Genomic DNA, 23,716 nt, shown 5'->3' with positions numbered 1-23,716 from the left:
ACATGATGATTGAGCAGATATTTTTTAGGCGGATCTCTGACTCTATTTTCAAATTCCTTTCATTTTTGCAACACTTGCACCTGCTATCTAGACAACAGAATCGCAACCGTCTTGGACACATGGTGGACGCGATGACTGCTGCCGTGCGCCTCTTGTGTCGCCGCAGATCAACTGAGCTCCCGGCTACTGGGTGGCCTTTTAGCCTCTTTCTTTTATGCTCTCTTTTGGGCGGAGTTGTGTCGTTGCTCCAGTAGACTATTTTACTTTCGGTGTGGCTCATGGACTTGTTGCATGAACGTGTTGGTTGCTTTATTTAGAAAGTGGAGCCAAAGCCTGTTTCGAGAGAAATATACGTTCATCAATTTTTGTGTAGCCATGCATGCTTTGAGTAAATATATAGTACAGCTAGTTGGGAAAGTTCATTGTCATCGAGTCATTTTCATGCATGTAGCTCTTCCGATAGTTATGTCCTCCAAACCAAGTGAGCTTCTTACACCTGCAGACCCGAAGTGGTCTTTGTACCAAGCAAATAAGCTACTTTATTTTAACATTGTATATCGTAAATTTGTAATGTCATGAAATGGAATCAAAGCCAAATTGAAACATGAAGGTGATCATCCAAGCATGGCACTGATATTAGCGACATATATGCTTCAATTTCTTTGGTGCTTCAGTTAGTTTCCTCTCATCACAGGGCAACCTGAAGTAGATGCAGCAGTAGGAGCAGAAGCAGGCGCGCTCAAGAAGCTCGCAAGGAAGTTGCCGCGCTCGTAGAAGTACTCTGCCTTCTCCACCTTCATCTCCTCATCGACCTATCATGACAGTCAAGTTGTTGTAATGAACAAAATTGATTGTGCAACTCGACGATTGCGCGAGATTCTATGCCAAATTAACTTACATGGAAAATGCAGACGCCAAACAACTCCACACGCTGGCCATGTGGAGGGTGCCCCTTGAAGGGCCCCTCCATGTACCCCCAGTGCCGGAACTTGAAGGCCACCCTGGGCGGGCCGTCGCAGTACACGTCGAGCACCTCGATGGCGAAGCCCCGGGGGAACGCCGTGAGGAACGTCTCCATGCCGGAGTCGAACGTCTCCGTGTCCGGGTCATAGATGCGGTGCTCCAGCGGCAGCTTGGTTGCCAGGAACGCGTTGTAGCCGCCGATGGCCGTCCACTCCTTTCGGGTCAGAGGCTTCATCCCTGATGAAAAGCGTTGGTGTCTTATTCTTATGTGGCAAGAATCGGTGGATAGAGTATCTGTAAACGTGCCGGTGTGAGGTCTCACCGTTGGTGCTGCTGGTGAATCCCTGGGAGTGCACGCTCTTCTGGTCCTCAGGCCGCAACTTGTGGAACATCTCCATCTCCCATGTCTTGAGCAACCGCTGCACCTTCTCTTCCACACTCCCCTCCGCCCATTCCTGGTGCGCGTGCATGCGGGGCGGCGTTAATCATGTACGTGAACAAATTATGTTTGAAAATAAGTACAATTTGTTCTCGTGGAAGAACATATGGTGGGTACCTTAGTCCTCTCTTCCTCGAAGAGCTTGTTCACGACGTCGAAGTTGGGAGGGACTCCATGCCTCCACATGGTGTTCTTCTCGCCCTCGCCGTCCATGAACGACCGGTACTTGTCGCCTCCTGTTTCAGCAGACGCCATAGCTGGCTAAATTACCTTCGTCTCAGTTCAAGGTACAACTTGGTACTAGGTTAGTAATATTCGGAAGCTGAGCTGAGAGTCAAGTGAAGGATTGATCCCCTACATATAGGAAAAATCTGAGCGACGTGCCTCATCGCCAACGTCACTGCATTGGAAAAACATGACTAGTATGACTAGTATATGCTATCCACCAACGTGTCCCCATAGACCAAAAGTTCCTCTCCATCCACCAACCCATATATGTCCGTGTCGCACCGAGCTGCGTTCACTCGTTCTCTTTACCCACCAACCTACTCGTATTATTCTGCCCTAGTGTAAGAAAACATGAAGCCACGTACGTATACAGGTTTATCACGGCGGGTCACTTCTCGTAGGTACACTTCTTTTTTTTCCGAATGAGTGAGTCAAACACCGTCATTACAAGAAAAATCCAGAAGGAAATCGAAAATAAAACCCAATGTTCAGGAAATTCTCCGTCTTCTCCATCCCTCGCGTATTGATGCCGTACTGAAGTTTTCTGAACATCAGTACAGACACAAGCGCTCATATACACACACATACACTCACCCCTATGAACGCACACACGCACATCCTACCCCTATGAGCACCTCCGAAAGACTGAGCCGACATATATATCATCTTGAAATTTACGAAGTTGCCGTAGGCACCTCGTCGTCGACGGGAACGTCTCCTCCCACTGGATGCGCATCGCCGGAAATCCTGAAATAAATCCAGGAATAAATGCGAGCACCAGGATTTGAACCCTAGTGGGTTGGAAATACCACAGTTCCTCTAACCATCCAACCACGAGTTGGTTCGATGCCGTACTGAAGTTGCCGTCCGGGCTCTGCACCCTCACCACTTCATCCCCTACATGTGGGAAAAATCAGTAGAGAAGAGCTGAATTATTGAGACGTCACTGCAATTGAAAAAAAAATTGTCTCGTATATGCTATGATGTTATCCACCAACCCACTCCCTTTCTTTTAACCGGTGATTCTTGCATCTTCCATGAAAAGCAAAAATAACTTCGATTCAAAAAAATTGAAATTTCCCAATGCGCTTTCACTATAGCGAGCGCATTATTAATTGAAGAGAAAAATCCTTTGAATTTTGGTTGGATGACCCTCCCAAAGTTGCTTGTTGCTTCATGTTTAGGGAAATGGGTTATTTCAGCCCTGCTTTTATGAAAAAGCAAAGGACATGTTGTGTCATCTTAACTCATTACTCGTTGTATATACTCCCTGATTTTTGCTGTCAGAACAAATATCTCCCTGTAAGGAGCAATAGAGAGATCCACTAATGGAATCTGGATTTTTTTCCTAGTGCCAGGGGTTTGCCGAGTGCATTTGTCAGCTAGTAGGAAAACACACCCTTTGCTGGGTGTATGTTTTTGCACTGGTATAGCGACCAGATCTCAAACAATCTGATCTCTGTGCATCAGTGTCATCCCTGGATCGATAATGCTGACACGCATAGTACTTGAGGATTTATAACAGAGTAACAATCACACACTTATTACATCGAATGTCTCAAAAGAGAACTTATTACAATAAATATGGCTTAAGGCCATCTAATACGATAACAAGGGAATGCTTGGAAGATAAAGTGAGTCCACCAACTCCAACGGCATCACGGAGTGAAAGACATCGACCTATGGCTTCTTACTCGTCGTCTGAAAAGTCTGCAACATGAACGTTGCAGCCCGAAATGGGTCAGCACATGAAATATGCTGGCAAGGTAACACAAGAGTAATGAACAGGATAAATGCTATCACTACATGCATATTTGGCTGGTGGAGGCTGTATGGTTAATATGTTTTTGCGAAAAGCCAAATTTTCCCTACAACAAAGAAATAAATTTGTTTAACTATCATGGTGGTTGTTAAACATTGAGAAGGTTCCTCCAACTCAATCTCAATTAAACATCATCATTAAACTCAATCAAATTATATTAAGAGTGATGAGATCAACATGATAATCCAAGAACCAGATACTCAAGATGTCCATAACCGGGGACACGGCTAACCATGATTAGTTTATACACTCTGCAGAGGTTTGCGCACTTTTCCCCACAAGACTCGATCTCCTCCGTTGGATTTCTCGCACTACATGGTGTTTGAGAAACGGATGACCGAGACACAGTTTTTCAGAAGCATTAACTCTCTACTCTGGATAGACAGTACCACCTACAACCCACTACATCTGCTAGTCTACCTCTTTGAGAGCTTCATGCAACTTACTCAACTATGCCAGAGCCCATAATGGCTTGTGGCTGCACACAGAAGTTTCTAGCATGAATAGTCTTATGATCCCTTTGAGCCTGGGTGGCGGGCCGTAGGATGATCACACGGGTCCTCCGGGATATCCTAGGACAACACTGGATTCTCCAGGTGCCCACAAGCAATCCACCCGGATGTGTATTTAAGTTGCCATCTTAAGTTGAACCATTAATTAATAACTCACATATGTAATGAACTCTCAAACCCAGTCCACGTCTACGAGCATAGCATAGCAGTATAAGCATAACGTAGAAGTAACTCCCAAGGGTTTGAAAATAAACAGGTGAATAGGTACTACCTCATCTACTTTCCAAAACCCACAATTTAATCATATCATAACCATGCAATTGTGTGAGGATTGATCTAATGCAATAAAATTGGGTAGTAAAAGGGTATGATCAAAGTGTTACTTGCCTTGCTGATGATCCGTGAAACCTAGAGACTCGTAGTAGCACGCTTCGCACTCCGGGTACTCTATCGCAAACAAACAAACATACAATAAGCACACAACTAGAAGAATGGGTAAAACTCAAATAAGAGATCTAACCAGAAAGTTCAACTTAGGAACTCCGATTTGCAAAAATAATCAAACCAAACGAAGCAACGAAACTCAAACTGCGAAAGAAACAAGATCTGTTTACTAATTTGGACTTACGTCAAATTTTACAGTAGCAAAATCTTGTTCAAGTTGGTTAAACAGAAAGAGGGTTTCGAAACAAAGATCTAGGCGCTTGAATCGCCTGATTCCGATAAACGAGCGAAAAGTTATACTAGAACGAAGATTAGGGCAGGAATCGCGATCGGAAATAATCGCGGAAAAACCCTGGAAAAAGAAAACTGACGAACAGGCTAACGAACGAACATTCGTTGTCTGCGGCTAATGGGTGAAAACCGTTCGTTAAAATGAACGTACAAACGGGCGTTCGCTAAATAAATAAACCGACGAAAAACCGAACTGATCTAAACAACAACAAAAAACGAATTTAGGTTTTCGAAAAAACTGATCGGTTTTCCGAAGAAAACCGTGGGCGACTACCTCGCCAGTGGAGGAGTTGGTGGCGGCGGCGGTGAGCGGCTCCGGCGGCGCCGGCGGGCGGCGAGGCGACTTCGGCGGCGGCGCATGCAGCGGGGCGGCGGTGTGCGGCGGCGACGGCGCGTGGTGGCGGCGGCAGCGGCGCGGTCGAGCTAGGGTTTGGGGCGGGGTGGGCTGGCGGCGGGGCCTCGGCTTAAAAAGGCCGCCCGGGCGCAGTGTCCAGGTCGGACATGGCCCGGTAAGGCGGTCGACTTTTTTTTAAAAATAATACCGCGCAGAAAAAGGAAGAAAAGAAATACTAAACGGACTTCAAAAATCCTGAAATAAATGTTCCCCGTCCTCTAAAAATCTAACGGATAAGGTGAACATTTATTTGGGCCTCTAATGTAATTTTGAAAAACGCATATTTTTCCTAATTCAAATAAAATAGTGATAAAAACTCCGAATAAAATCTTATTTGATTTTAATATTAAATCTCCAATATTTCTTTATTTTGGGGAAGTTATTTTATCCCCTCTCTTTTATTTTCATAAAAGAAATATTCGAAGAGAAAAATAATTAAAATCAAACGATCCTCTTTTCAAAATTTGAGAAAACTCAAATATGAAATAACGAAATCGCCAACTCTCTGAGTGGGTCCTTGAGTTGCGTAGAATTTCTAGGATCAAACCAAAATGCAATAAAATATGATATGCAATGATGATCTAATTTAGAGTAAAATGCAAGCGCGGTCCTAATTCTTTTCCAAAAGTGTCGATTGGGTCCTAATTCTTTCAAAATGCACATCTGGATCCTAATTCTTTCTAAGTTGTTCACCCGAGGTCCTAATTTCGTCTGATCGCCGCTGACTAGCTCGCGTGGCGCTTTGACCGCCGCCACATCGACTCGAGGGCCCACGCGGGAGATTTCCCGCGGTTGGAGGTTGGGAATTTAAGCAGTTTGGCCCCTGGAGTTTATGCTTTCATCATTCCCTAGTCCCTAGGTCTTCTGCTCGCTCTCTTCCTCTCTCTGGCGCCGCGCCGTCGCCGCCATGTCCGCCGCCGCTAGCTCGTCTGCCGTGAAGCACCGCGGGAAGAAGGCTGCCCAAGCGCCTCCTCCACCTCCGGCATTAGCCCTTTTCTCGCCGCCCATCTCATCGCCGGCCCAAGCGGGTATGCTGCCGTTGGTACCATGCCCTAGTTGCCGCATTCGATCTACAATTCGTCTTGTATCAAAATCAGAGGCAAATCCTGGCAGGTTTTCTACAAGTGCCCCAACCACCATGTAAGATCTTCTACAAGTGCCCAATCAATTTGATTTTTCTGTGTTTCTTTTTGGCTGATTTTTTTACTCAATTTCTGTCAGATTCCACCAAATCCTTGCCAACATTATTATTGGGAAGATGGACCAGACAACTATTTAGATTTTTTGGTGAGAGGTGGATACGTCAGCCCTGGATTGAGCAGTTTTGATTCGGCTGGTGTCATTGCAAGTGAAGAAACAGAGGTGCAAGTGAAGAAGTAGAGCACTGTTGAGACTGTGGTGTATGCAGAAGCAATGCAGAAGATGAATGAGCTCATTTTTCTCTGTAGGAGTATTCTCAGTGCACTTGTTGTACTGATTGTAGTAGTGGTGTATGTAGGATTTAAGAAGTGATGTGGTAGTATGATGTATCCAGTGTTCAATGCTTGTTGGTGTATCCAGATGTTGATCATGTACTGTTGCAATGAAATTGAACTAAAATTTGGTAGCATTTTGGTTATTTTTCTGTACTTTGGCAGCAATTTTTTTACTAGCATTGACAGCACAAATAAACAGTAATATACAAGGCCTTTCTTTTACTAGTAATTGAACTTAAAAGCAGTCTGAAAGATAGATAGATGGATTCAGCATTACAAGGTCTTCAAGTTGTGCAACAAAAGTAGGAAATAGCATTACATTTCCATGGTTTGTGTGAAACCCAAAGCCACATCTCAGCATGAGGTTTCATTACAAACCATCTTGTTTCCTAAGCAAAAGAAAAACATCCTACACTGCTTCTTTCCATAACAGCTTTGTAGTCTTCACTTCTGAATTATTGGGGCTTTGTTCTCCTTAGTTTTTTTTTCACTTTCTTCCTTCTCTTCAAACCTAGTGTAGAAGTAGTATGGCTTCTTGGAGGTGGCAGGGCATCTCTGCAGTTTGCAATGAACTGGCTTTCTGGTAGAGGAGCTGGCACTGCTGTTTGAGATTGTTGAGTAGCTATAGCCTACAAACCAACCAAACATTTAGTTAGTAATGTAGGTGAATTTCTGGAAGAACATATGGCATTGCATTTATTAACATTGCATTTGAATAAAAAGCTCTCACTTGGTCCTGTAAAATCTCAATCACAGTAGATGAAGCAAGATCATAAGTCATAGAAGAAGATATCATATTGGATGTACTTTTGCCCACTTGTGGACATGCCTTTTTCTGCAAAAAAATCAGAAATGTTGTTGAGCATTGCAATTTCAGAAATCTGTCAACATTTGAGGGAAACATTTAAGGGAAATGCACCTTGCAACTGGGCCTTCTCTTGACTAGTAGTTTAGTTCTTTGTTGTGTTTCTGGAAGCACAACCTGAATTGGCACATGTTCTTGTATTGATGACTCATCTTCAGTTGTTGGCACATGTTCTGTTGCTGCATGTTCTGCTGATGCATGTTCTGTTGCTGGATCATGTTCTGTTGCTGCCTCTTCTGCTGCTGGCTCCTGTTCTGCTTCTGCCTCATGTGCTGCTCCAGGATCTTGTGTTGTTGTTGGTTGTCCTCTACCTAGTTCAGGGCACTTTCTTTTGTTGTGTCCTGGTTGATTGCACACACTGCAGTGCCCAATAATGCCATGTCTGCTCATCCTAGTTCCATTGTCCTCCTCTAGTGGGTTGTTCTTTCTCTTCTTTCCAGGCCTACCAACTTTCTTCTCATAGTTTGGTGGCAACATTTGAGGCCCATTAGTTTTAGGCCACACTCTAGGATCACTACATGGCATTATGATCTTGCCATAAGCAACTTTGAAAGCATCAATGCTGTAGCACTTGTTGACAACATCCTCTGGTTTAATTCTTTCATGTCTTAAACATGCAATTCCATGTCTACATGGAATTCCTGAGAGCTGCCATGCCCTACAAGAGCACTCCTCCTTCTGTATGTTCACATCATACTCCCCAACCATGCCCATAACATGAAATATGTGCTGTCCAGCTGGTAATGCAGTGCAGTTGTTGGACATGTTAATATTTTTATCCAGTTTCTTTCTAATTTTGGGACAAATTTGACCACACATCTCCTCAGATTCCAGATTCTTGCTATAAAACCTAGTCATTAATTGGTCCTTGATCTTCTTAAGACAAGTAACTATAGGCATTTCTCTGGCATCAAGTATATACCTATGAAATCACTACAGTTAGAACAAATGAAATGCTACAGTTCCAACAGTATGAAAGGATGCAGTATGACAATTTAAATGATACAGTACTACCACTTACTTGTTGAACACTTCACAACTGTTGTTTAGAAGCAAATCACACTTTGGGAGTTCATGGAAATAAGCCTTGCACCACTGCCTTGGGTCAATTGCATCCAAGTACTCATAGGCCCCCTGGTCCAGCTCTTTCATCTCTTGCATGTACTTCTTCCAGTCTGCCTCATGTGTAGCTCTTGCAATTTGCCACAATTTATTCTTCATTACATCACCTTTCCAGTTCTTTGCAAAGTTTTGATGCAAATGCCTCACACAAAATCTATGTTGTGCATGAGGAAATATTGCATTGACAGCATTAATCAACCCCTACATACATTGCAGAATAAACAAATGAAATGCTACAGTATGATAATATGAAATGCTACAGTATGATAATATGAAATGCTACAGTATGATAATATGAAATGCTACAGTGTGACAATATGAAATGTTATTACTACCTTCTGCCTATCACTCATCAATGTCCATGGTGCTGTGTTTTGTAGGTTCAGATCCTCCTTCAGTGTGTTCAAGAACCACTTCCATGTGACAGTATCTTCCACTTCTACTATGGCAATTGCAATGGGAAAGATACAATCGTTAGGATCAACTCCAACAGCAGTCAGCATCACTCCACTATACTTGTTCTTAATGTGACACCCATCAATGCATATAATGGGCCTACAAGCTAGCAGAAAACCCCTTTTGCATGCATCTAAGGCCATGTAGCAGTTCTCAAACTTTCCATTGTTTGCATTCACAAACATGGTACTGCCAGGGTTTGATCTTCTGATTTCAGCTGCCAAGTCCCACAGTAAATTATACTGCTCAAGTTCATCTCCATGAATTTTCTTTAGTGCAATCCTCCTTGCTCTAGCTAGCTTACTTCTACTAGGTTGCATGTTGTAGTCCAACTGAACAAGTCTGCCAAAGTTCTGCAGTGTCATCTTCTCATCTGCTCTAAATGTTTCCACATACTTGCCAGCCAAATATCTTGCTGTAAATTGCTTGAGTGCCCACTCTCTTTCACATGTATGCTCACCCACATACTTCTTCACAACCCATGCTTTGGTCCTGCTGTCAGGTGCAGCAAATAAGAACCAGGGACAATCTCCAACACAACCTGCCCTTATCCTCTGCTTATCATTCTTTATGTAATGAATTTGCACTCTCTGCTTCACAATGTACTCTTGAATTGCTGCTCTTAGTTCAATGACAGACAAGAACACCATGCCTATGTGAAAACTGACTTCTTTCATGTTCTCAGGCCTCCACCTTTTCAGCTTCACTTTCTTTTTCATTTTTTCCTTCCTTGTGCATCTAATACTTCCACTTCCTCTGCTGAATCACTATCTTCAAGCTCTGAATCTTGTAGCTCCTGCAGTTCATCTGTATCATAATCACTGTCCTGCTCCCATTCAGATTTCTTCTTTTTCTTCTTCTCAAATTTTTCATCAACCCATTCTTCATACAGATTATCATCATCTTTGTCTACTTCATTGTCAGAGTCAACCCAGTCTGAATCCCATTCACTGTCATCAATGTCACTGTCATTTTCATTGGGGATTTCTTCTACCACAATTTTCCTCCTGCTTCTTCTAAGCTCATGTCCAACATTTTGTCCCACTGGCGGAACACTGCTACTCCCTTCATTGCTGCTGCCTGCATTAAATTGGTTCAGTCTGCCTTTATGAGCTTTCACCTTAAACCTGGGACTTCCTCTTATTCCACTGCTAAACCCAGGAGATTTAGGGCTTAGTACAGGAGGTAGCTCAGGTGTACCACTAACATGAATATCATCAATTACATTGTCAAAGGCCATGTCTTTGTGATCAACAAACAACTGAAAGTACTGGAATTTTGGAACAACTGCTGTCATATGCAAAGTGTCAGTGTCACAGTCCACAATCCGCAGTCCATCGCCTAAATTCTTTCCAGGCAGTAACCAGTAAATAACATGCTTAGATTGGTCACTATATCCCAGTTGCTGCATAAAATCAGTGAGCCAGAGAGGAGACCATGTATCTACTTCGCAACCATCGAACAGAGCAACTTTCCCATCGACATACGTCTTTGATCGTCCAAATCTGCAGAAAAATCCAGCATAGTTGATTTCTACGGTAAAAACCTCCTCTTGTGGTCCTAGGTATCCAGGGATTCAGTCAAATACTACCATCGATTCGAGCTAAATAGGTATCCGCAGAAAAAGAGGATCAAGGGTTAGGGTTACAGGCACCACACTGACCGTATCGTGGAGGAGGATATCCGGGTTGCCGATGCACAGGCGCCATCCTAGCGGCGCCGCCGTCGGACAAGCGCGTGCGATGGCCGCCTGCCTCTTCTCACCGGACCACCGCCGTCAATCTCCCCTGTTTCGCCAGAGCAGAGAGAGGTGGGGAAGAGGAGAGGAAAAGGACTACGGCTGCGGAGAGATTAGGGTTGGGGGGCTCTTTTGAAAAAAACGCACGGCTGCTCGTTATCCCGCGTGGGCCCTCGAGTCGACGTGGCGGCGATCAAAGCGCCACGCGAGCTGGTCAGCGGCGGTCAGACGAAATTAGGACCTCGGGTGAACAACTTAGAAAGAATTAGGATCCAGATGTGCATTTTGAAAGAATTAGGACCCAATCGACACTTTTGGAAAAGAATTAGGACCGCGCTTGCATTTTACTCTCTAATTTATAACATTCCAAATTAAAAATTTGGGATGTTACAAACCTACCCCCTTAAGATGAATTTGGCCTTCAAGATTCGGGTTGGCTAGAAAATAGGTGAGGGTGATCTTTCCGTAGGTCTTCCTCTCGTTCCCAGGTGGCTTCATCCTCGGTATGGTGGCTCCACTGAACTTTGCAGAACTTGATAACCTTACTGCGTGTGACTCGGCTGGCAAACTCAAGAATCTTGACTGGTTTCTCCTCGTAGGTCAAATCGGTATCCAACTGAATCGCTTTCAATGGCACTGTATCTCTCAGAGGAATATTAGCTATCTCTGCGTGGCACTTCTTCAACTGAGAAACGTGGAACTCATCGTGAACTCCTGACAATCCTTCGAGCAATTTCAACTTGTAAGCAACTTCTCCCATACGTTTCAAAACTTTGTATGGTCCCACAAAACATGGTGCTAACTTTCCTTTAACTCCAAAACGCTTCACTCCTCGAAGTGGTGATACTCGAAGATACACTCTGTCTCCGACTTCGTAAACTGTCTCCTTACGTTTAGAATCCGCATAGCTCTTCTGCCTGGATTGGGCTACCTTAAGTCTATCGTGTATCAACTTAACCTTCTCTTTAGACTCTTTGATCAAATCTGGTCCAAACAACTGACGGTCTCCAACTTCATCCCACAATAATGGTATCCTGCACCCCCTTCCGTACAATGTTTTGAAAGGGGCCATCTTCAAACTGGCTTGATAGCTGTTGTTGTAAGAAAATTCTGCATAAGGCAAGTTGTCGTCCCAACTAGATCCATAGTCTAGCGCACAAGCTCTCAACATGTCTTCCAGAATCTGATTGACTCTCTCAGTCTGTCCATCCGTCTGTGGGTGAAAAGCTGTACTGAACTCTAGCCTGGTTCCCAAAGTCTCATGCAACTGATTCCAAAATTTTGAGGTAAATTGGGTTCCTCTATGTGATACAATGGTCCTCGGAACTCCATGTAGACATACGATCCTGGTCATGTATATCTTTGTCAACTTAGCACTGGTCTAAGTGGTCTTCATAGGATAAAATGAGCTACCTTCGTCAAACGATCGACTACAACCCATATCGAGTCATAGCCTGAACGAGTCCTAGGCAATACAGTGATAAAGTCCATGCCTAGTTTACGGAGGAACGTTTTTATATTAGTTTACGGAGAGAGTATTTACTTACGGCCGACATATCGTGAAGGCAGGAATAGAAGTTCATATATCTTAATTAACTCCTAAATCATTGGATCTATCCTGTGATGTATGCAGATTGAGCGACTAAGCGATATGGAAAAAAATAAACCTGGATTATTCATGAATTTGACAAAGAGTTCACAAAACGTGTTCAATTTTTTTTAAATGCACATGAAATGGAAAAAAAAATGTTCACAAATTTGAAAAGGTGTTCTCAAATTGAAAAAGTGTTCATCGTATTTGAAAGTGTCCATGAATTTGAAAAAAAATTATAAAATGAAAAGATGTTTATGGATTTGAAACAGTTTTCTCAAATTGAAAAAGTGTTCATGTATTCGAAAGTGTCCTTGAATTTGAAAAAAATAAACAAATGAAATAAATATTTATGGATTTGAAAAGGTTCACGAATTTAAAAAAAATAACAAATATGAAAATTTTCCACAAAATTGGAAAAAATACTATGAATTTCAGAAGGTGTTCACAAATTAAAATAATGTTCATGATTTTGAAAGTTTTGCAAATTTAAAAAAGATTCATGATATGAAAAATGTTTATGAAATTTTAAAAATGTTCAAGAATTTGAAAAATCTTCACGGATGTGAAAAGGTCCACCAATCTGAAAAAAAAATCCTTTATTTAAAATAATTCAATAATTGTTCACAAATTGAAAAGGTTTTCACGAAATTGACAAAATAGTAAAATCCTAGTTAAAGCGCTTGCATCAAATTAGTAAAATCCTATGTATTTACATTTACTATTTTCGTACTCGTCAAATTCATGCTTGTGATATACTGATAGTTATTCTTAGGGCTCAACAGTCTAGTCTAGAGGATTATGATGGCTACGCCGGTCCAGTTTATAAGCCATAGCATATGGACATGGACATTACATTGTTAATTAAGCTCTGTAAAATGGTTCCTTTGGTTTGAAACAGAGCAATGTATACATATATATGATATACTCTGCAGTCTATAGTATGTAACAATTTAACCTGAATGTCACCTATTGGATCGTATATTAACAAATATATACCTTGTAAGAGTGTGAGGAAGCGGAGCGCGTATATCTCTGGATTCTGCGCGCGTAATTTACATCCAAGTGCTTCCAGACACCAAAAATGAAGTTGAAAAGAAAAAATGAATTGTAACGAATAAAAGAATGAACAAAATTAACACTGTCTCAGGTTCTGAACTCAAGACCAGGCTGCAAGTTAGTGCAGTGCTCGAGTGACTAATGGAAGGGGAAAGAAGAAACGAAAAAGAATCAACAAATTAATCTGCACGCACGCTGACGGAATCAGTTGGTTTTCTTGGACGAATCGTCCTCCGAGGAAGTCGCGTTGTTGTTGTTGCTGCTGCTGTTGTTGTTGTTGCTGTTGTCGTCGTTGTTGCTATCTTTACTGTCGCTGTTGGTATTATCAAGGTCAGGAACTATTGCTGCCGCCGGTTCGACGTGAGCCAGCCGAGCCGCGCCGATCACCTGCTCCGGGAGCTCCTCGTACGTGTTTGCCTGTATCCGGCAAAGTACAATGTGTATATTGATAAGATAAGACTAGATTTTATTTTCTTAAATATACTCATGCTTCAACATTGGCATTTTGGGTTCCTACCTGTATTAGGAAGGCCATGTCAACTACCAATGTTGTGACAACACCAAACACCAGCCCCAGAACCCCATTGGCTACTGCAGAAGAACCGATGTCAACATCCACCTGCAGAAACAACATATCCGTCAAGATGCATTTTCTCGCCAAAAATGAGAAAAAAAATAATGATGATGAACTTCTGTCGGTAGTTAAATGTTCTGAACCAAAAACTCTACTTGTCATTCTAATGCCGTAGACATGATATGGAAAAAGCTATCGGCAGCCCATCATTTGGAGGATTTCACGTAGTAAACAATGACTTACTTCCAAGTACCCCGGAGCGCGTATGTAGCTGCAGTCGACGGCCTTTCCCAGCAAACAAGGGGTGCTTCCGACACTTTGCCGCACTATCCAAGAGCCCTGAAGATTTTTTGTTTGTTTGTTGAGTCAGAGTGAAGATGAAGAATACTGCAAACTAGTTGCAGACTACAAGATTTTTGTGTGAAAAACAGACCTTCGGAACGGCCGGTATAAGCTTCAGTCTGCTATTGCGGAATTCATCATCGCCATCAAAGAAACGTTGCAGCAACGATCCCTTTTTCATGGTATTTGTGACGAAATACATCACTATGCTGTAATGGGTCGACCCAGGAATCTGCAATAGGATATTGACGATTTCACCAAAAATGCCTCCTTTGGAAAAGAAGTTTGAGAGAAGTCTACAAACACATGAATAATATGTTACAAAGAAATGTATTAAGAATGTCACTCACTTGTATGTTGGCAACAAATGTGTGCATCCCTTTCTCAGCAGCAAGCTACAAAACCGGTAGCAGTGGAAATGAAAGTATGAATTCAAAAGTGGTTCTGTTATACTTCAAGAGAAACAAGCATGAATTCAAAATGGTTCTGTTGAAAAATTTAACTTAGGGCGTATTCTCAGAAAATTTCTGGTAAATTATCATGTTTACCTGAGCAACACAACCTTTCTGCCTGCCAACATTGTCCATGCGCTTGGTGTCCTTAAACCAGTCGATCGCTGCGAGCTCCATGAGATAACTTGCTGCAGGTATCTGTAACTTGAATGTGAGTGTGTTGAAGTTCTTCATCTAATATTCTTCATAATTAACTAAGAATAAAATGGAAGATTTAGACCTTTGATTTATCAGTGGGGAAGTTCTTGCTGCGAACTTTAAAGAGGGTGCTGTCGGGTACTGTCCAACAGTTGCGGGTTTTCTCATCTGGGTCACGATGAAGGACGCCCGAAAAGCATGATAAATCAATCTTTTCCAGAGGTTCTTCTGCCACGGCAAAGCTATCGCTGTTAGAGCAAAAAAAGATAGCATCTGCCCTGGGAACTTGACAGCAGACATGATAACGCAAGCACGCAGATAGGAAGAGGTAATCAAACCTGGCTTAGCGTCGTTGTCAGATTTGTTGGAGTCATCCTGTACATTAAAATGTTTATTATGAAGTGTGAAAACACTTACAATGGTTGTTCATAGTGTGGTTTAACATCATACTCAATTGGAAGAAAAAGAAAAAAAACAATCAAGTGTACGTGGTCTAGGATATGTAACCTCTATGTTAGCTTCAGGAACTTGGTAGTCATCGTCCTCGTCGGATTCTTCCTCTATGATCGACATGTTTCTACCATCTTTTTGGTCTTTGTCTAATGGTTTAATCTTGTCGATTGCACGAGGCTGCGGGTTTTTCTGATCCGCCGACGGATCGAACATTTTCTCCATGACAGGGATCCTTGGAGCTATATGGCATTCATCTGTCTGTGAGAAGTACTCGCGCAGGCCTGGCAGCAAGTGTAAATTAAAGCCGTAAGCACCAGAACGAATTGATGAACCATATATGCTCTCCAATAATTAACAAGGGGAAAAACCACGCGTGCAGTACCGGCAACACAGTTCTGTATTTGCAGCAATGTATGGTACTGAAAGGAGGCGGAGTAGTTGAGGAACCATCCTTTGAGATCGATCTGCATAAGGTGTTGGACCTGGGTACGGGGCCGTCCGTTGCGACACTTGAGAGGAGTAATCTTGAACCCACCGCCTGAACTAGTATGAAGTTCAGAAAAGGAAAAAAATGAACCCAAGTTAATTTTGTTTATTTGAAGTGTGTCTCATCCTCTCAGGTAAATGAAATGAAGGAGACTTACTCTCGATGAAAGCCCTCACATACCCTCTTTGCCGGCCACAGTTAGGATGGTCGACAGATCGAAACAGAACAACTGTATATATGTAACAACAAACATACACTGTAAATGAGAAGACACTACAGGCAGGAAATGTGACAGCTACATGGAAAATTCAAGAATGTACCATAGCTTCCATCATCATTCCGCCGCCAGTAGCGGACATAACAAAGATCCCTGGGCCAAACTAGCCTGCATGTTATTTAGGATGGAAAGAATATAAGCTAGAATCTGACAGACAATTCAAAATGCTACCAGTATTAATGACACATCCAGATAAGAGATAGAAAATACTACATGTTTGTGACATGCAAAAATGCATTTTACAGATGGTAAAAACATGTTAACATGTGAGGGTGTGGTTACATTGGACACCAATGCAGCTGCAACTTGTGATAGATTATTGCAGTGTGGCCATCAACCTCTTCAACTAAACTTCCGTAGCGAAAGCTACAGTCCCACCTATAGTGGAGAACAAACATCGGCATCGGCGTCAGTAGTTCGAACAGCAGAGACTTAAAATGCCAAACTCTTACTCATATCTTGTCACGTCCATGCTCATCACTAGACCAAAAATAGCTTCACATGTTGCTTCCACTACCCCGACAGCCCTCATAGCACGGCTACAGCTTCTTGCCTACACAGCGCATAGAAGTACAAGTCGGTGTCAGATTCAGAATTTCAGGCACTGTTCAGTAGTAACCCTCCAGCAGTTAAGATTGCTGCCAGGACATACAAGGTAATCGACTTCAAGAAGTTCTTCGAAGATGCGAAGTCCTGCCAATGACAACACCAAGTTAAAATTAATCGTCCTCGAACAAAGGGTTCATGGCATAAGGAGGAGGAACCTAGACTTGCCATTTTGGCATCGAAGTAGCCGCCAATTCTTTTTGGAAGAAAATTGACTCGGCTCATTCTGATTTGACCCAATATCAGGCTCATTGGTCCAGTCGCGTATCGATTCGGGGGGACCTGGCACCACCGGAAAGACGCGTTGAATTTCCGTAGCATGAAAAGGTGAAAAATGCAACTTGCAGACCAGTACTCTGCTTCACTCAGGTAGTCAATGTAACTTCGTACCGTTCCCTATAGTCGTCCTACGAGTCAAAATGGGCCGCTCCTCTTCTTCTTCAGCTCTACATTTGTTTTGTAATTATTAAATTTCTGTCTAATTCAGCGAATGGTTTATGTATAAGAGAATATAAGACATGGAACATCGCATACGCGCTATCATGATCTGAGAATGCAAACTGCCCTCCAAGTTCCGTATCGAAGTCCATCGAAGCAAAGGCCTTACGGTTTTTGTCTGCCATAGAGTCCTGCTGCTGCAAGAATGTGGAGATGTGATGATCGATAAAAACAAACGTAGCGTATATATGTCATTACTATTAAATAAAATGACTTAGAAATCCAAATACATCACCTAGAGTGCTACTCAATGCCTTATTTATGCATGTTCTATTTATTTGACATAGTTTTGTTTTCTCAATACAGTTGGGTGAGGCTCAAAGGTATCCAACATGACTCTCCTGGAATGAGCTAGCGGTTACCATATCCTAACAGTAGGATTTATTGTACATCAATACCCCCTACTGTTTAATTGTCAAACATGAAATTAAATGGGAAACAAATGCCTCATAAATTTTGAACATCTCTTAGATATGTTATTTAATTGTGTTACTTATGTAAAATTCAACTCAAATGAAGCCTTACTGAACCTGATCGATTATCTGCTCTATCTTCTTTTTCCAAGCCAGTGCGTCTTCAATGTCATACGCACCCATCTGAGAATTAAGTTTTAGTTACAGCACAAAACAAAGATAAAGTAACAGTGTTGAAGGGTTTCTCAGCTTAGAACAAACCGTGATTTGGTGCTCCTTTTCTTTCTTGTTATAAACGCAAAGGACATAAATCATCTGAAAAGAAAAATCAGCAAGAGAAAATATCACTTCCCCAATTATACAGGCAATGAAAAATGTCAGTGTGTTAAGTTACTTGGTGATTGCTGCATCTTGCATGCACAAGAGAAGAAATGAATGGAGGTGTTTATTTTTTCTGAATAAAGTCAACATAATGGTGTGCATGGAAGATTTAGCTATTTCACACTGCAGAATCATGGGGTATCTAATAATCCAAAGCTTATGCATTACTGAAATGAGGACAATTCTGGATCAAGCTACATATAAATAGAGCAAACTATTTTTGTGTATAAAAAGAGAAAATACAACATTTATTAAGTTTCTTGCAGCAGCAGCATCAGTAACATATACTGTTTGACGCCATCGTCGAGATTATTCAACGCCCAATATTCGGAAATCGAGTAGATAGAGAAGTAACAGTGAGCAAACTCCCGTTCTGAGGAAAGGGAAAAATAATTAAACTCACCTGCCCATGGTGTGTTTTCAGTCCTCTATCCTCCACCCTGCAATTTCCGTCGATTAGCAGCGACTTTAGCGGCACCTGCACATATGCACAAATTTCTTAATAACAGTTATTCACACAAGAGGTGTTGTGTGCTATCTGAATTTAGGAAGCAGAGATGATGGTGGAATCTTAGAATGTCGTTAGAATGTCATCAGGGCAACAAAACTAACAAGGGTGCAGATAACAAATATACTATTCCCTCCGATCCATATTAATGGATGCACACTTGGTACAACTTTTGTACTAAAATTGTCATAAGTGCGCGTCGATTTATATGGATCGGAGGGAGTACTAGTAGTTTTTCAATGGCATTTGTGAGGCAAAGTTATCAGGTTGGCATCCATAAGAAAGGCAATTTTTTGAAAGGCGAAGAGTTCTAATTTGCACCCAAAATTGCTCATAGATCTTCAGTATTCTTCTGCGGCATTTGATCACCAACATGGCAATCAACACCAGAAGGAAGAAAGGTTATCTGAAATTTGCAGGCAATTGGATGGGTGCGCACCATGCTGTCCTTGGGCTTCTTCTTGTAGTAGGCGAGCAGTTTGCTCTCCAGCACGAAGTATCTGGTGTGGAAGAAAGACCGACCGATCTTGCGCCGGCCGTAGCGCACCATCCAGCCCTCGTGGTGGATGGCCGCGGCGGCGGCCTCCCTGGCGGCGGCCAGGGCGGACGTCTTGGCCTGCATCTCCTTGGCGTTCGCCGCCGCCGCCGCCGCGCCCGCGGCGCCGGGGGACGGGTCGCGCGGCGTCGCGAAGGTGTTGGCTTTGGTGAGGTCGGCGGCCTTGGCCGTGGCGGAGGACGGGCCCGCCGGCTCCCGCCTGGAGGCGGAGGAGCTGAGCATGGTGGTGCGCACGTAGCGCGCGGCGCGGCTCCATGACGGGTCGGAGGTGGGGGCGGGCGTGGCGGGCGCCGGCGGCGCCTCCTCGGCGTCGGCGGCGGGCGTCGGCCGGCTCATTGCTGCAGCGGCTGCGGCCTGCTGGGGCTGGGTTCCATCCGCCGCCGCGCGCTCGTGTGGGTGGAACGGGTGGATGGAGAGGTGGGAGCGCATGCGGGCGGGCGGGTGGCGCGCGAGCTCGGCGAGGGAGCAATGGAGATGGAGATGGTGATGGAGACGGAGGGGGTGGCTGGGCGGGAGAGCCGCGGCTGGGTTGTGGTTGTGGTTGTGGCGGTGGAGGGCGACAAGAAGAGAGGAGAGGAGGGACAAGTGGACCTTGGTTGCTTCTTTTTTTATACTCCCCTCCTTCCTCTCATGCATTCCCCTTCTTTTCTCTCTCATCGTCTCGAGTGTCTGCTATGCCAAATAGTGTTGCCAGATGTGAAATTCTCGCTCGTAATCTTCCCCGAAAACTTAGGAGCCTCGCGGCAGGCGATTAGGGTTTCGAGGGGCGACGACGGCGCACGTCCGATCTTGATCGGCGGGGCGCTCTGAGGGCGGCGCAAGATGGATGCATCTGGCGCTGGCAATGGCAAGGAAGGCGCACTCTCGCCACGCACGACAAGGGCGCGACTGGCGGAGGCGATGGGCAAGTTGGATTTGACGGAAGAGGAAGCCACACCACTGGTGATCGGCGACGTTGACGAGGGAGATCCGACGAAGTGGTCACTGGCCGGGAAAGTTCTCCATCGACACACGTTCCATATCCAGACGATCTCCAATGCTCTTCGACCTGCCTGGGGGAACCCTAAAGGCCCGTCTTTCAGGTCGGAGGGGGAAAACATCTTTGTGGCGGAATTCGCCAGCAAGCGCGATCGCGATCGCGTCTGGGACGGAAGCCCGTGTCACATCAGCAAGCACGCTGTCATCCTGACGGAGTTCTCTGAGTGCATGAAACCATCTGAACTGAAGTTTGACAGACTGCAACTATGGGCTAGGGTTCTTAACCTACCCTTTAATCACCGCAATGACAAGAGAGGGCAGGCGGTGGCAAAACAGATAGATGCGAACGCCCACTCAGTACAGTTCGACCCAATTGGGGGATTTCTGCGGACAAGAGTAACTATTGATGTTAGCAAGCCTCTGAGGAGGTGGATCCTTATAGATTCAGCGGCCCGTGGTGGTCGCGATTGGTATGACATTCAATATGAAAATGTCCCGAACTTCTGCTTTTCTTGTGGCCGTCTAGGTCACTCGAACCTGCTTTGTCCGACGCCGGGAACCAGGGATGAGAATGGCGAGCTACCCTTCAAAACCAGTATCCGTGCACCGGAGGACAAAAAGAAGCCGACATCTAGTGAGAGCTCAGGAGCTAGCCAGACTAATGCTAAAACAAGTGGGAAAGCAGACGTTCCTCAAGCCAGTGCCACTCGTGATGGCAATCCTGAGGTAACCTCTCCCAGGAAGAATAACAACAACGGCAAGAACAAGAGGAAGGGGGGGACCTCCGAAACAAGTTTACAGGAAGGTTATCATGCCCGCGCCAGCTGCAGAATCAAGTGCTGACCAGCAGACCAATGCCATCATACAGTATAACCCTGCAGCAGCAAGTGGCGAGGACACCACTGAAGGTGCAGAAGTGGAACGAGCACCAAAGAAGAAGAGAGAAACACCAACGACTTCAGACAACTCGGCAGGAGCTGCTAGCCAGCCCTGCCCGTCGCAATGAGTTGCTTGAGCTGGAACTGCCGGGGGCTTGGGAACCCCGAGGCAGTTCGCGAGCTTCACAATGTAGTGAAGCAAGAAGGGCCTGAACTGGTTTTTGTTATGGAAATGAAAATCAGAGGGAAAAGAGTAAAGGATTTGCGGCATACCCTTGGTCTTGCTGGCAGTTTTGGAGTAGACAGTGATGGCCTAAGTGGTGGCATAGGGCTGTTATGGTCTAATGTTGTGACGGTGGAACTTAAATCATACAGTCGCAGTCACATCGATGTTTTGGTCCATGAGGGAGCTCAGGGACCGAACGCATGGAGGTTCACAGGATTCTACGGTGCGCCAAGAGCAGCAGATCGTCACCACAGCTGGCGTTTCATGAGAACCCTGCATTCCATTCCCCATGGTGCATGGATGTGCATGGGTGACTTCAACGAAACCTTGTACCCAGACGAACACTTTAGTAGATCAACTCGCCCCAAGAGGCAAATGAGAGAGTTTCGAGAAGCCACCGATGAATGTGCTCTCCAAGACCTAGGGTGGTCCGGTGTTGCTTACACTTGGGACAACCGTCAAGCTGGAGATGCGAATGTGAAGGCAAGGATTGACAGAGCCTTTGCCAATGAAGAGTTCAGACAGAAATTTGACAATATACGAGTTCGGCATGTGTGTGCAGTGGAATCGGATCATTGTTTTGTCATTGCTGAATTTAGAAACCATGCATTTACACATAGGCCATATGGAGCTAAACAATTTCGCTACGAAAACGTTTGGCAATCTCATCAGGACTATGAACAGCTAATCGCGCAAACCTGGCAGGGACAGGCCCGTGGTCCTGGCTTACAAGGAATAATGGACTCCCTAGGGGCACTTCAGAGCCAGCTCGAGCCATGGGGAGCCTGCGAATTTGGTAGTCTGTCCAGAAACGTTCGTAACTTGCAAAAACGTCTTGACAGGCTGCGTCAACACTCCATGGGAAGGGGCCCGTCCGACGAGGAGAGAAGCATCATGCACAAGCTCAGAGAAGCACTCCGTCTCGAGGAGATTTGGATGAGGCAACGATCCCGCGTTCCGTGGCTTCGATCAGGCGATCGTAACACGACATATTTTCAGGCACAAGCTAGACAACAGAAACGAACTAATCGTATATCGGGTCTCAAGAGAAACGATGGTTCTACTTGTGCCAATGAAACAGAGGATAAGGCTGAGATATTAGCATTTTATCAAGCACTTTACACCTCGCAGGGTGCCAATGACACTTATGTGATGTTATCACATGTGCCCACTCGGGTCACACCGGAGATGAATGAACTTCTGAGCAAACCCTATGAGTCAGCCGAGGTTCAGCGCGCACTGTTCCAAATGGCTCCATCTAAGGCGCTGGGGGTGGATGGCTTTACGGCGGGTTTTTTCCAACGCCACTCGAAGTTGCTCCAAGACGAAGTAACACAAGCGGTGCTGGCTTTTCTTAATGGAGGTGAACTACCAGTGGGTCTCAACGACACATCCATCACATTGATCCCCAAGGTACGTCACCCCCAAAGCATCTCACAATATCGACCAATTGCTCTTTGTCCAGTTTTATACAAATTGGCGGTAAAGGTTATAGCTAACCTACTGCGAGTATGCATGGACGATATTATCAGTGAGGAACAAAGTGCTTTCGTCCCAGGTCGTCTGATCACAGATAATGTTCTCGTTGCCTTTGAAAGTGTTCATACGATGAAGCAACGGAAGAAAGGGAAGAACTACACTTGTGCGATCAAACTTGACATGATGAAGGCTTACGATAGAGTCGAATGGCACTTTCTGGAAGCCATACTCTTGAAGCTGGGTTTCAATGCTAATCTGGTCAGGCTGATCATGAAGTGCGTCACGTCTGTTAGGTTCTCTGTACGCGTGAATGGAGAACTGCAACCTTATTTCAACCCATCCAGAGGGCTTCGGCAGGGGTGCCCAATCTCCCCTTATTTGTTCTTGCTCTGCGCCGAAGGTTTTACCTCACTTCTGAAACACTACGGGGACTCTGTTGACAGGGGTATCCGAGTGAACTTCAGATCACCATGGGTGAATCACCTGCTATTCGCTGATGATAGCCTCATCTTCATCAAGGCGAATGAGGAGAGCGCGGCTAGGCTGAATGATATCCTTGCAATATATGGGGATGCTTCTAGACAGTGTGTCAACAGGAGTAAGAGCTCTATATTCTTCAGCCCAAACACGCCGACGGCTCTTAGACAAAGATTGAAGCAACATCTTGGAGTCCAAGTTGAAGCTTTTTCAGAACGCTACCTCGGTCTACCCACTGCTATTGACAAGATAAATAGTGGAACCTTTGAATATTTGGTGGATCGGGCACGAGGCAGCATGCAAGGCTGGGCAGAAAGGTTGTTTGCTTGCGCCGGAAGAGAAACACTTTTAAAATCCATTGTTCAGGCCATTCCGACGTTTAGCATGAGTTGCTTTCTGTTAACAAAAAAGGTGTGCAAAAGTCTCACCTCGCTCATGGCAAAATTCTGGTGGGGCAGCTCAATTGACAGGAATTCCCTTCACTGGATCGCGTGGGAGAAACTTGCTACACCCAAGTGCAAAGGTGGAATGGGA

At 44.5% G+C, this 23,716-nt stretch overlaps 2 protein-coding genes across 4 annotated transcripts; both read right to left on the bottom strand.

Annotated features, from left to right (window-relative positions):
- Positions 1 to 252: 252 nt before the first annotated feature.
- LOC119319122 (pathogen-related protein-like) lies at positions 253 to 1,710 on the bottom strand. Its single transcript, XM_037593616.1, has 4 exons — positions 1,520 to 1,710; positions 1,286 to 1,418; positions 899 to 1,200; positions 253 to 812 (listed from the first exon to the last, which is right to left on the bottom strand). Exons 1-4 carry the CDS (start codon positions 1,655 to 1,657, stop codon positions 675 to 677), a joined length of 711 nt encoding a protein of 236 aa, XP_037449513.1. The 5' UTR covers positions 1,658 to 1,710; the 3' UTR covers positions 253 to 674.
- Positions 1,711 to 13,325: 11,615 nt separating this feature from the next.
- LOC119318778 (protein ENHANCED DISEASE RESISTANCE 2-like) lies at positions 13,326 to 19,156 on the bottom strand. 3 transcript variants are annotated; one of them, XM_037593369.1, is made up of 22 exons: positions 19,028 to 19,156; positions 18,484 to 18,558; positions 17,961 to 18,014; positions 17,817 to 17,882; positions 17,323 to 17,423; positions 17,179 to 17,234; positions 16,957 to 17,070; positions 16,835 to 16,875; positions 16,635 to 16,735; positions 16,465 to 16,560; positions 16,226 to 16,290; positions 16,063 to 16,134; positions 15,801 to 15,956; positions 15,473 to 15,699; positions 15,304 to 15,340; positions 15,048 to 15,193; positions 14,864 to 14,965; positions 14,666 to 14,710; positions 14,407 to 14,547; positions 14,217 to 14,312; positions 13,917 to 14,018; positions 13,326 to 13,816 (listed from the first exon to the last, which is right to left on the bottom strand). In XM_037593369.1, exons 1-22 carry the CDS (start codon positions 19,136 to 19,138, stop codon positions 13,604 to 13,606), a joined length of 2,217 nt encoding a protein of 738 aa, XP_037449266.1. In that variant the 5' UTR covers positions 19,139 to 19,156; the 3' UTR covers positions 13,326 to 13,603. The 3 variants fall into 3 exon arrangements, with proteins under 3 accessions (XP_037449266.1, XP_037449264.1, XP_037449265.1); XM_037593367.1 differs by having other exon boundaries at positions 17,323 to 17,420; positions 19,028 to 19,138; XM_037593368.1 differs by having other exon boundaries at positions 17,323 to 17,417; positions 19,028 to 19,138.
- Positions 19,157 to 23,716: the final 4,560 nt, after the last annotated feature.

Source organism: Triticum dicoccoides, chromosome 6A (genome assembly GCF_002162155.2).
Source record: "Triticum dicoccoides isolate Atlit2015 ecotype Zavitan chromosome 6A, WEW_v2.0, whole genome shotgun sequence".
NCBI classification, from domain to species: Eukaryota; Viridiplantae; Streptophyta; class Magnoliopsida; order Poales; family Poaceae; genus Triticum; species Triticum dicoccoides.
The sequence above is the reverse complement of the archived record's forward strand: the minus strand, read 5'-3'. Positions and strand labels throughout refer to the sequence as shown.

What these genes read in the sequence shown, in the direction of transcription:
- LOC119319122 (XM_037593616.1), bottom strand. Translation starts at nt 1,657, where the DNA reads ATGGCGTCTGCTGAAACAGGAGGCGACAAGTACCGGTCGTTCATGGAC. An exon ending in ATTCACCAGCAGCACCAACG is followed by an intron (nt 1,201 to 1,285) that starts GTGAGACCTCAC and finishes GCTTTTCATCAG; the next exon opens with GGATGAAGCCTCTGACCCGA. An exon ending in TTGGCGTCTGCATTTTCCAT is followed by an intron (nt 813 to 898) that starts GTAAGTTAATTT and finishes CTGTCATGATAG; the next exon opens with GTCGATGAGGAGATGAAGGT.
- LOC119318778 (XM_037593369.1), bottom strand. Translation starts at nt 19,138, where the DNA reads ATGGTGCGCTACGGCCGGCGCAAGATCGGTCGGTCTTTCTTCCACACC. An exon ending in GAATGATGATGGAAGCTATG is followed by an intron (nt 16,135 to 16,225) that starts GTACATTCTTGA and finishes ACATATATACAG; the next exon opens with TTGTTCTGTTTCGATCTGTC. An exon ending in TTATACCGGCCGTTCCGAAG is followed by an intron (nt 14,313 to 14,406) that starts GTCTGTTTTTCA and finishes AAAAATCTTCAG; the next exon opens with GGCTCTTGGATAGTGCGGCA.